The sequence below is a fragment of the Lutjanus erythropterus genome, chromosome 12 (assembly GCF_056507025.1).
Source record: "Lutjanus erythropterus isolate fLutEry1 chromosome 12, fLutEry1.hap2, whole genome shotgun sequence".
NCBI classification, from domain to species: domain Eukaryota; kingdom Metazoa; phylum Chordata; class Actinopteri; order Lutjaniformes; family Lutjanidae; genus Lutjanus; species Lutjanus erythropterus.
Window position 1 is genome coordinate 22,413,155 of NC_139328.1, and position 12,666 is coordinate 22,425,820.

General features: G+C 40.7%; 1 protein-coding gene across 1 annotated transcript in view; it reads right to left on the reverse strand.

Annotated features, from left to right (window-relative positions):
• b4galt2 (UDP-Gal:betaGlcNAc beta 1,4- galactosyltransferase, polypeptide 2) overlaps positions 1–12,666 on the reverse strand; it is a 216,611-nt gene that overhangs the window by 180,476 nt on the left and 23,469 nt on the right. Inside the window, exon 2 of the mRNA XM_084732910.1 lies at positions 6,065–7,065. Within this exon, the coding sequence (XP_084589036.1) occupies positions 6,065–6,476 (412 nt within the window). The 5' untranslated portion in view covers positions 6,477–7,065. The remainder of the gene's footprint in view (positions 1–6,064; positions 7,066–12,666) is intronic.

Sequence of the window (12,666 nt, forward strand, 5' to 3'; positions counted from 1 at the left end):
ACATATACAGTTTGTCTTCTCGCTGATGGTCTTGTTAACTAATGGAGGCATCAAGAGTGAATGGAGACCATTTACTGACCAGTTAAAAACTCCTTGTTGTAGCTATAATCTTAGACTGGTCGGCTAGTCTAAATTTAAATTTCTGTTCAATCAACAGGGAAATTAGTCTTTAGGAACATCCCAAGTAAACAGAAAAATAAAAAAAATCTCCATCATCATTTCCTACAGCTCAAAATCGACATATTCAAATTGCGTGTTTTGCCAAACCAGCTGTCCAAAACCCAAATTAATTCAGTTTTAAAACCACCAAATATTCACAGGAGCTGGCAATTATGTTTTTCAATACAGGGTGATTAGGAAAACAAATTAGTGATATATAAGTGTACTTTATACAAGAAATAATGAACATATTTGTAGTTTTCAATTACATTCCCAATTTTTCCCTTTTAGCTGAGAAAAGACGTGACTTTTCAACATTGATTTTGGTGATATTTGTCAGTGTTTAAGTTACACTTTTTGATGAACAGCTGATTTGCATATCCCACATGCCAGCTCACATTAACACACACACACACACACTCACACACTCTCACACACACGCAGCCAGGATATAAACTGTGGATGCTAGCCACTCATACAGGCAGCACCTGTCAGCTGGTGTTCTGGGACAGCCAAGGGCTTGTTTGTTTGTTTCTCTCTCCCTCTCTCACACACTCTCTCTTTCTGTGCGAGCGTGTGTGTGTGAGTGTGTATACCTCTATCCAAGGTCTCTCCCTTTTTCCCTCTACACCCCCTCACCTCTCCACCTGCTGTTCCTTCCTTCACTCCATCCCGCCTTTCTGTCTGTCTCACTTCATACCGACCGTCATACCACCATCCATTAGATCTCTCTGCCTCTCTGTCTCTCTGCACCTGTGACTGAAAAACAGACTCGCTCAGTCTCTCCCTGCCTTCCTGCTCATTACAGCCCCCAGGCAGCCACTCCATCACAGAGAAAAGGCAGAGATAAGCTACAAGAGTACACCTGTGCCTGGTATGAATGCCAAATCCAGAGTCAGTGACAGCCAATTCCAGGCCAAATAATGGAATCAGCGAACCTCAGCTTCAGACAAATCAAGCTGACAGCTTTATCTCCCACTCCCAATTTCAAAGCACGTTACACACCTCATTATCAAATGAGAAAAGCAATCAGTAAAAAAAAAAAAAAAAAAAAAAAACACAAAAAAAACAGAGGTAAATGTTGACACAGCCACAATGATGCTAGCGAGGGATTAAGTTTACAAAGCTCATTTACAGATGGTACAGGTGGGAGATATGAGAAACATATTTTCAATTTATCAACAAAGTGCTGCTGAGTCTTAGGTGACAAAAGGATTATAAATCTGTTATATCAACAATTATGTACAGCATTAATACCTAGTATATGAGTAATAATTTTTCCATTAATGACTGGATATAAGACGGCAGAATTAATTCTGTGGATATAAATGCATATATTATCAAATATACATGTGAAATCAAATCAGGTTTTGTTTGGAAAAGCCAGATTTCACAAGTAAGGCCTGACATGGGTTTTTAGGTTGACAATATCAATAGATCATGACTCAGTCAAAGCTCGCTCAGAAGACAAGAAAGGGAAACAACGAGAAAGAGAACTTTCCAGATGGTGACGGTGCAATAACAGCCAAAGGGAGAAAGCTATAATCAGAAAATAGCAACTATAGAAATTGAACAGAACATTTTTTTCTTTGCCTTTGCTCATTAAGCATCAGAACATCGAGAGAGAGAAATCTGTGTGAGACAACCAGAGCTGAGTCTGATCAAAATCATGAACTGACAAGTAAACTTGGATCCTATAGGTTACGGTGACATCCAACTTGAGCTGCATGATATGGTTAAAAAAAATGTAAAAAAAAAATTGTAATGTAATTATTTTTGACAGATATTAAAATTAAAATCACGATGGGAAAGTATTACAAACATGATCATGTGACATTTTTTGGAGTTTGTACCAAACAGACGTGTTTTTTTTTTCACATCCTGAGAAAATGATTTGTTGCAGCGCTACAGTACGTCATTATACTGCTTACTTTGACACATTTTTCCTCAATCTCACATTGTTTCCTGACATCTCCTGACTGTCAGCTGTCTAATAAAACCATAAAAAGCAACAATTTTCTTTTTTAAAGACAATGTGGTAAGATGCAAAATCTGATTTAACATATTCAGCATGAGTGTTGTGTCAAGTCAAAAGTCAGTTGAAATACTCAACTTGGCTAACAGAGACGTATACAGCCAAGTTTTGAGGGTTTTTGATTTGAAGCAAATAATATCAAAGGAATAGTTTGACACTTCTGCTCTCAGTTTCATGTTCAACGGCGCCAGGCAGGAGTTCAAGTCAGCACAAGATGCCTGCCCAAAAGAACACCACCGAGGAGCTCGGGGCCACAGGTAATAAGAGAGACTGTACTGCCCACTTCTGCTTTCTTAAGACTGATGGTGATCATTTGTGACTTTTACGGTGTTTGATGACTGCTTTGTTCTGGCTTGAACAAGTGATGTATAACAGCCAACTGATGTTGAAGCTGCATAAATTCTAATCATGCTTATGTCACAACTCTCCTTCATAATGGCATCTTTTGCAACTGTGCTGCCAATGTAGCTTCCTGCCTTTTTAACTCATAACACTGTAGATTGCTCTTTACTTCTTTATTATTATCACTCCTCTATTTCTCCCCACTCAAATAAAGGTATTCCAGCTGTATTTTTGTTATATCATATTTGTTTAATCCGTACAACCAAGGTGTAAAAGCAACAAGTTGAGATCTTAATGCTAAACTAAGTTAACTGCCTTCTGACTGTAGCTTCATATTTAACATACTATAGTGGATAATGGTGTGGATCTTCTCAAAAAACTTGGAGCAAAAAGGTGAATAAGTGCGTTTCCTGAATTGATGAACTGTTCCTTTAATGCTGAGTATAGCATTGGCCTTATTGGCATCAGGATCAGTTGATCAGAAAGTTCAGAGCTCACCGGTCAAAGCTGCTTTGGCTAATATGAAAAAAAAGACAGCAACAGTTAGTTCCTCCTGTCTGAACTTAATTATCTGTGAGTATTCATGACGGAGAGCTACAGAGAGATGATGTGTAGTGTGTGTGTGTGTGTGTGTGTGTGTGTGTGTGTGTGTGTGTGTGTGTGTGTGTGTGTGTGTGTGTCCACTATGTAATTATAGATTTAGTAAACCCGAGGCTTAGTGTGACTCAATCAACCTCTGATTTGTGGGGTGGATGGATACTGATGATAATGAGAAGTGTGTGTGTGTGTGTGTGTGTGTGTGTGTGTGTGTGTGTGTGTGTAGGTGTTCATACCAGTGGGCAGGGCAACTGTACATTCATTAATATTACATTTTGTTCCACTTTTTTCTCCAGGACTTCTACTGTATGTCCAGTGTATAATAAATACTCTATATAGTATATAGTGTATATATATACACACACACATGCATATATGTTTATGTATAGTGTGTGTGTGAGCGTGTGTGTGCACGCGCACGTATAATGCCATTGCTTGTTCATTAGAAAGCTTTTCGCTGATGAAGGCAATTCAAGCAAAAAAAAACAAGACTGTGTACAATCCCACAGTGCATTTACAGTATAGTGATGATGTATGGATTTTTTTTCTCCACAATACACAAAGAGGATTATGGGATTTGTGTGTATCTAGTATCTATACTAACACAGGTTGTAAAACACTGAATAAACAACACTGGAAGAAAAACTGCCAAGTATGTCAGCACATCCTCAAAATGTCAAGTACAGAACAGAAACATCTGAATTTAATTTGCTCTGAAAATCATAATTAATGTAATTATTTCAACTGTGTGTGTTTAAGGCACAAAAGAAATGTTCTTGAAGCGGCGGCGAGCACCTGAGCCCCTGTGTCTGTTTCTGTAAACGCTTTCATGTGTGACTGCATGAATCTCTGCTAATAGCTCCACTGTGAGTCTATAAGGTTGAAATACCACGGTGTAAATCGTTGACATTAAATCCATTTTATGTTGCCGGCTGACCCGGAAAAACAAAATTATGGCTACACTTGCTCTCCCACTAATTGGAATAAGACTGGAGATGCATTTATTTACTGAATATAAAATAGTACACCCCAGCTCCGAGCTACAATCAAGGTCTCAGCTGCCCTATTCATTACACTAATCGATGATGTGCAAATCCTCCGTTATCAGGCGTACAGTTCTGTACGTACAGGCCATAACAACAACTACAATGAGCTGCCTGGATAAACAGATCTAGCAAACAGGTAATCAAAAAAGGTGATTAAGCAAGATAGAAAGTGATTAAAATAGAAACTAATTTCAAGCTCACTAATGCAGATCAAAAACTTATATGTGACTTTCTAAGTTATAATGAGCTATATTAGGAGTTTACACACAGAAAAGAAGTAGGATAACTGTTTAAAATGACACAAGAGCCCAAACATATTGTAGTCCAAGCATGAGACACAAGGGAAAACCATCTATGTGTGCTTTTGGATTCACTTCGGACAGAGACGTTTCTCAAAACCAAACCTAGGCTGGAAATATGATCGAGCTTGGGAACAGTTGGGAACAGTTCTCAATGTTAATCAATTTTCTTTCTGCAAAACGTGATTGACACATGATGACAACATGAGCAAGACTGTTGCTCAAGAGTAATAACAGATGTGCAACACTTGCAAGGCCATCATAAGAATAAAAAGAAAAAACATACTGTCCCATACACCTGTGGACTGTCAGTGTTTCAAGCAGAGCACACATTAATAATCACTTACAGCACAGAGAGAGCAAAGAACTCTGCAAATGTCTGCTCTCAAAATTTATGTTTCGACAGCTACAGACTGCTGGCTATCTACAATTAGCTCACTAGCTACATGACAGACTGAGACTGACTGGATGAAATAATTGCTACTTTGCACCACCCGGTCCTCATAGACGAGGCCTTGGCAACAAACACAACAAGAGAGTGCAGATCAGTATGCAGCGTCTTTTTTCAGTCTTTCCCTCTTGTGGGTGCGTCCATTAATTTACTACAAGATAGCCAGAGCCAGCTAGCCACACCTGAAATCAGGAGACACTTGGAAGCAATTCATAATCTCAAGTAGAGCTTGAACACACACTTTTCTAATCAGTTACTACAGAAACAGAGCACATGCAAATGTCTGCTACTGCAACAGACCAGCCCCGTATCTGCAGAATGATGGCTAGCTAGCATTAGCTCGCTGACTACATAACAGTGACAGACTGCATTAGACTAATTAGACATTAGTAGACATTTTACACATCTTGCAAAAAACTTGCAAGATCTGTATAAACATGCAAAACCACTCAACAAAGTGACTCTGCATTCAAAACGATGTTATGTCATTTCAGCATTTCCAGGAAGCAGCACAAATATACAAATACAAGAAAAAATGTTGTAGTTGTTTTTTACAGAGACTAATTCACAATAATGAATTTCTGACATCTCACAGAGCAAATGAAAACATGATCTCTGCGGATTTGTCTAGTTAGAAATTCTGTACACATCTCAACACAAGTTAATTTAAGTGTTCTTCAAACAGAATAAAGAACAGAATAAAGAAAATAACCCTTCTGCACATACTGTAAAGAAAAGTGGATCAGACTGCTCGTCGTCGTCCTCTGACTCTCGCTCCTCTTGCTCTACATCTCTCTGAAAAGTTGGCATCCATTGTTCTCTAACGCACAAGTGCTATGATGTTAATTGAAAAGCGACAGAGGTGTGATTTGTTTTGATTTTAGCATTCTGAATGGCAATGTTTTCTATATGAACAGAAGAGATTTTATCAACGAAGATTGTGCCAAATGGAGAGAACTGTGTGTAGTGTTTCGCAGAAAATGTGATTTAAAACCATGATAAATGTGTTTGCATTTGTGTAAGGTACAGTAAGGAAGATAATGGTAGTGTTTGTGTGTGAACAATTGAGAAAAACTGTAACAGCACTTTGAAAGTTGGTGATAGTGGAAAAGTACCATAAGACATTATTACTCACCGAGGCCGGGTGGGTTCTCAGGGCACGGCGGCAGCGGTTTGGGGGATGGTGTCTGATTGGTCTCGGGCTGTACACTTGGCACCAGCTGCTCGCCTGTGGCCAGGTAGGTTGCTAGTGTCGTATTGGGCCTGGAGAGGTTGTAAAAGTAAAAATGATGTCCATTCCCTGCCGCTCCACTGACGTTATTCCTGGATCCGTTGCGGCCGTTGTTGAAGCGGCTGAAGAGGTCGAAGCGCTGCGAGTAGACATCGAAGTACAGGATCATCATGATGAGGAAGTGGAGCAGGCAGAGCAGCAGGACGCCTTTACAAATGCGCTCCAGAGTCCGGCCCAACATCAGCCGGGTCATGGCAGAGGAAGACGACCGTCCTGCGACGGCCAGCCACGACAACGCTGGCACGGCTACAGGCATGCGCTCATCCCACGAGCCATGTTGGCAATATCAGCTGCTATTAGATCTCCGATAAGGACATATGGTTAGCCGACACCCAACTATCTGACTTCTGCAGGGGTCATGGGGTCACTGATGAGGACAGGGAGGCTACACAGTCAGCTAAAGTCGGACTTACCAGCTTGTTTCTGGTGTGTCCACAGATTTCCTGCATGACAAAAGTACTGAAATGTTTTAATCAGCCTCAATCCCTGAATGAGATTAACCTTGATCAGATGTACTTGACTGTAGCAAACAAGCGTTAATGATAAGTTCAGTTTACATCTAAGACATAAGGCCCCGATTTGAGTTAAAACTTTGCTGATATGGGCATATGATCATATGTTGAATTTGTCACGGTCCCAGTGTCAAGTTGCTGCTGCAGCCCTGTGATGTCCCACGTTAAAAGCCAGTTGAATTAGTCCAAGGACTAAAAACTTCTAATTAATAAGTGATGGTGCACAACAGGCAGCTGCCAACAAACATTCATCAGTGTAGAGTGGAAGGTCAGCTGACGTTTCGATCCAGATGTCCTCTTCTTACTGTCTCAAAGCAGGAAAGTTTTGGGCACCTGAAGAAAAACAAAAGAAAAGAGCAATTTAATTACACTAATTTATCAAATGTTAACGGTATAGTTTGTATAATTAGCAGAGTTGTGTGAGGTACAATAGTCGGTGTATTTGCTACAGTAAATGCCAGTAGACACGCCCCTGTTAGGAGAAGAAGAAGAAAGACGTACCAGCATGGAACCTGAGCAAAAGACCACTTGGCAATACAATCAAAACCAGTTTACATGTACGCTATATTTAGAATAACTTCAGCACTTTAATTTGCCCTCAAAGAGCCTTTTCCACTAGGAAACCACTGTTATACAAGCCAATATTTGGACCAACTAAACTCCATTTGTGAGATCAGTAAAGTTGTTGGTTTACCACTGCCTGTTTGTGTTGTTGTATGACTTTGGTGAATGTGAACTATCCTTTTAAAACACCAAAGTCACAGCAGTTTCCCGTCAGTAAGGGCTGTCTGACAACAAGATAAAGTGGTGAAATTATTCTAAATATAGGGTACACTTTTTAGGTGGACCCTTTTAAAGTAGCTTCTCCTAACTGGGAGGATGGTTGGGCAATGACTACCTAACTGGCATATGACCACGTCCACAGGTAAACCTTGCCATGGATGATGATATCGTTGTTGTTTTTCTGTTGCGTGCTACAGCAATGAAGCTGAAAAAAGATTTAGAAATGTTTGCACGTAAATTAAAACATGCTTTCACTGGGCAGTAAATCCTGTGATTAAATAAGTTGTTTTTTCTTTAGTAAATCAGGTGCAAGGCATAATAATAATAATTAGAATAATAAAGCCATCCTTCATTTTGGCGCTCTCTGGTTGACAGACCTTGTAAATCAGTTTTAGGGTGCTATATTTTTTGATAAATTACTCTTATTGGCTTTTTTCTCACAAACCGTTTATTGCCCTTTCAATAGCAAGATTTTACTCGACAAAAGGAAAATCCACCTGCATCTGGCTTTTGCCGGGTCTTAATTCTGTACCCCGTCTGTGTGCGACAGTGTGTGGTGTGGATCGGGGAGAGGGACAGCTTTTAAATCATGATGTTATGATGGTAGAAGGCTGAGTGGTTGATGACTGTCAGGGATCGCGATTGATGATTGTGTTGTCCATCGATACACACCTCATACAACCCCACGTCAAATAATCCAAACTATCATGTTACCTAAAGGGATGGCTGTATGTTGTTAAACAGTGTTATTGTTTTGACCGCTTACTTAAACCAATGCAGGTGAAGTGCCATAAATCATAGCTGTGTGCATTTTGGTTCAATACAGTGACTTATTGCATTATTTGCTGTATAAAATCAAAGCCAACATCATTGATCTTCCTCTGGCAATTCAGGAGTAGTCAGTGACCTTGTTCTTATTCGATATGCCTGGCAGAATAGCGGTGAAATAAATTCAGAAGTTCACTCTCAGCAGAGAAAGAAGAATTTGACAGTAACAGAATCAACAACAAAAGCATCTACAGACGCGGGCAAACAAAACGCTTCGACTGGGGCCGTTCAGCCGAAATTGACATGCCAAGTCAATTTTCCAGTCAAGTGGTTTAAAAAGCATTTATGATGGAATGAGACGGCAAGTGGGAATACACAATGCAGTGAACATACGAGCGAAAGGCGAGAAGGAGGGGGCACTTAGAGTTTTCCCCACAGGGCCATGCTTATTGTAGGTTTATGGCTTTTCCAATCAATGAAAGAAAAGAAGAAGATGAGGTTGAAGTAGAAGATAAAAACCTGGACCAACACCAGGCTTTCTGATGAAAAACCAACAGAGTCAGAGAGAAAGGAAGAGAGGGAGTGATAAATGTTGAAATACTAATGCTGCTAATTGGAAAAGGATGGATATCTGATGTCTAGTGGCAGCTCAGATTTTCTCCAGTGGCACTTAACATCACAAATATCCCCTGGGAACATCCCTCAAATTTGGCAAACGTTGGATATTCACAAAATATTTTTCATTTCTGGAAATTGGCTGCTTCATCAGTCAGACTCTCACACTGACTCAGCTGAAGAGACATAAGCTTATACTGTCCTTAACGCAGTGGTTCCCAAACTTTCTCTGCTGGGCCCCCCTTTGGTTGATAAGAAAATTTTCGCGCCCCCCTAAACCTGACACACATACACATATTTTGTTTTCAGACTCCATTGCAGTTTATTTCACACATTGTAATTAATACAAACCTCATAAACTCTAATACAACCCTCATAAACTACAGGTTGCAATAAACTACAACCTCTTTTGGAATAAGAAATAAATAACGAAATAACAAACCACCTTAACAGTGTAATTATGTTCAGTGTAACAGGTTTCTTTTTTTTTTTTTTACTGTGTAACAATACTCAACATTGCTATCAATGCATTTTTCAAAAATTGCAATTGGCTTGTGTGTCTGACTTCCTGCCCACTCGACTAGCTTTGTGTCAATTGACGCGCCATCCGTCGGAAATAGACTCGCTGCGTATTCTCCGCGGAGCAGAGCGCCGAGCCGCTTCTGGTATAAATTACAGCTCCGCGGAGAATACTCAGCGAGTCTATTTCCGACGGATGGCGCGTCAATTGACACATAGCTAGTTGAGCGGGCAGGAAGTCAGGCACGGAAAACAGGGGAGAATCCGGTTGATTTTCAAAATAAAAGACCCCGTGCAGACTCGCGATCATAAAGACAGACAGAAAATAAACAATTTAACTATGTAGCCTGCTTATCCATGGTAGAAGCGGGCAACACGCTCCGCTGCTGAGACGCTTCTGAAACGCTGCTGATCTTAATTGAAGTCGCGTGCATGACGGAGCAAAACCGCAGCGCAGCCGGGCCTGGTGTCAATACCGGGTAAGCCTTACCGCGCCCCCCCTGCAATGGCACCGCGCCCCCCCCCCAGGGGGCGCGCCCCCCACTTTGGGAACCACTGCCTTAACGTAAGACTGCTTATTTTTAATGCATTTTAAAGTTTCCTTCTGTTTCTGGTCGTTTGTCGACATATATCTGATACTTCCACCTGGCCTACCTGGGCTGAAAGTTTCCTAAAATACTATTGAATAGAATTTGGTATCAAACCTCATTTGATCTGTCTGTATTTGATACTGTCAACTACCAAAAGCTAGCTTTAAATGTCCGATTCATTGCTTCCTTTATTATATCTGTAATAATTAGTTTATGGATTGATTGGTTGTCAATTAATGACCAACAATTACCAGTTAGACACTACCAGTACAACTACCAGATAATCACTTGAGACTTGTCTCTGATTTCAGCTTCTCTAATGTGAATATTTTCTGGTTTCTTTAGACCTCTTTGACAGTAAACTCAATAGCTTTCGGTTGTGGACAAAACGAGACATTTAAGGACGTCATTTTGGGCATTGGGAAACAGTTTCAGCATTTTCACTACTTTCTGACATTTTATGGACCCAACAACTAACCGTTTCATTGGGAAAACGATCAACAGATTAACTGATAATGACAATAAGCATTAGTTGCCGACTTTGACATGCCAAAAAACTGAGTGGGACCTTCAATCCAAGTCCGTCAATAGGTTTAAGGTGGTTTCAAATAATTTGTTTTAAACAACTGGAAATTAAATTAACTGAAAAACATCTGTTAAAGTCGAGTGTAAACTTCTGTATCCATAGGGGGTAAACATGGTATTTTATATCTGAAAAGGTAATTATAATGTTGCTTGGCATCTATAGGTCACATGACTGATCAATGAGCTGCATAAAAAGAAACTAGGAACAACTTCAGACGTCATGATGAAGGCAAAATAGCAGAAAACATTTGGTGAATAAAGCAGGGTGTTCTGGAGAGGAGTCATGCAACGTGTTTTAATTTCAATGGGCTTAAAGGACCAGTCTGTAGGATTTAGTGGTTATCCAACAGTGAGGTTGCAGATGGCAGCCAACTGTATACCACTCGCCTCACTCCTCCCTTACAAACACAGGCCTATACGAGAATCTACAGTGGCCATAAAACAAATGTGAAAAGCAGTCTAGAGTCAGTGTTTTGTTCGTCCATTCTGGGCTACTGTAGAAGCATGTCGGTGCATGAGTATTATATTCAATTTCTGTCATATTCTGCCAATAAATCCATGCAAATACTGTATCTTTAAAAAGCTGATGATACAGTTTTTCACACATAGCACCAATAGTGATCTATAGGTCACACAAGTGATCAATGAACTGTATATAAAGAAACCAGAAACAACTTCAGACACAACACTGATGTGGAAAAGATAGCCAAAAAAGTTTAGATTACTTTACAGCTGCTTGTATTAAATCAAACAAGTCAGACTTTGACTTAAAAAACTTAAATGACCTCTGAGTGTCCATATAAAAGACAGAATATATAGGCACAATGAAAGCATATCAGACAAAAAAAACCCAATAGTCTAAGACCATCTGTAGCAGTAAATGTCATCACAGTCCAGGCAGCCCTGTTCATGTCAATAACCCTTTACCAAAAAAGTGTCACAAAATAAATATTGAGTGTACAGCACATCCCCCATGTATCCATCTATTGCACATCCCATTGTCCATGTACTTCCACAGACTCCCCATAGCTTATTTCATTGGCTTGGATGGTTCTGATCTCGGGGTATCTATGCCTCAGACCAGAGGGGAGTGAACGGGATATATCCATGCAGGCCGTTCTTGCGTTCACAGTCCGCCTGGTCAGGTCAGACTGCTGTTCCCTTATTATTTTTCCACAGGTCTTCAAATTTTCTTCACAAGTTAATAGTTCTAGTAAAGGCAACAGATTGGCCATCTGTGGTCCGCTTGGGCCACTAGAAATGGGTCGTCACTGCATTGATAAAAAAATACTCCACCATAACTCCACCATATTGGTGCAAGGTGGAAACGCTATGTGACTGCAGTGTGATCAGATCTGCCAGACCACATCTAGAGGTAGTCTGACTTGCACTGTGTTGAGATCTTAGGTAGGTGTAAACGCAGTCCATTCAACAATCTGTCTCTGGACACACTTTAACACCGAGTGTAAAATGGGGTGATACACCCCAGATGGACACAAAACGCAGCAAACTGAAACATATGTTGGGCGACTGAGCTGATGGCGGCTGCCTGTCCAGAAAGTTGGCTGCCTCTGGCTGCGTTCTGACTTTTGTCTGTGGGCAGCAAAGTCAAGACTGCCAAGACGGAGCCTCAAGGGGTGTGTGTTTCTGTGTGTGTGCGTGTGTGTGTGTGTGTGTGTGTGTGTGTGTGTGCAACTTGCTACTTAATGAGATGGATTTCTGCTGACCGAAGGACCCGGCCACCGCTTGCCAGTCACACCATAATGCTTGTGCAGGTCAGGATTTATTTCCCAGTCGTGCTGCTCTTCAGCGGCTGAGCAGGCTGGCATGTAATGTATCAGGGGTGAATTTTTCAAACATGTGGCGAGGCAGTCAGACAGATAATCAGTAAGACAGACAGAAGAGTCTTGCCCTATTTTCTGCTTCAACTACAGAGCTCAGGGGCAAATGGGTTACCCTGGGTGTCCAACAGGTGTTGAACCATGTGATAGTGTGGCGTGGCGCTGCTAAAAACCAGTAACAGAGAAACAGGAGAAATAAATCCACAGACGGGATCAAGTTTTTCTCCAGATGA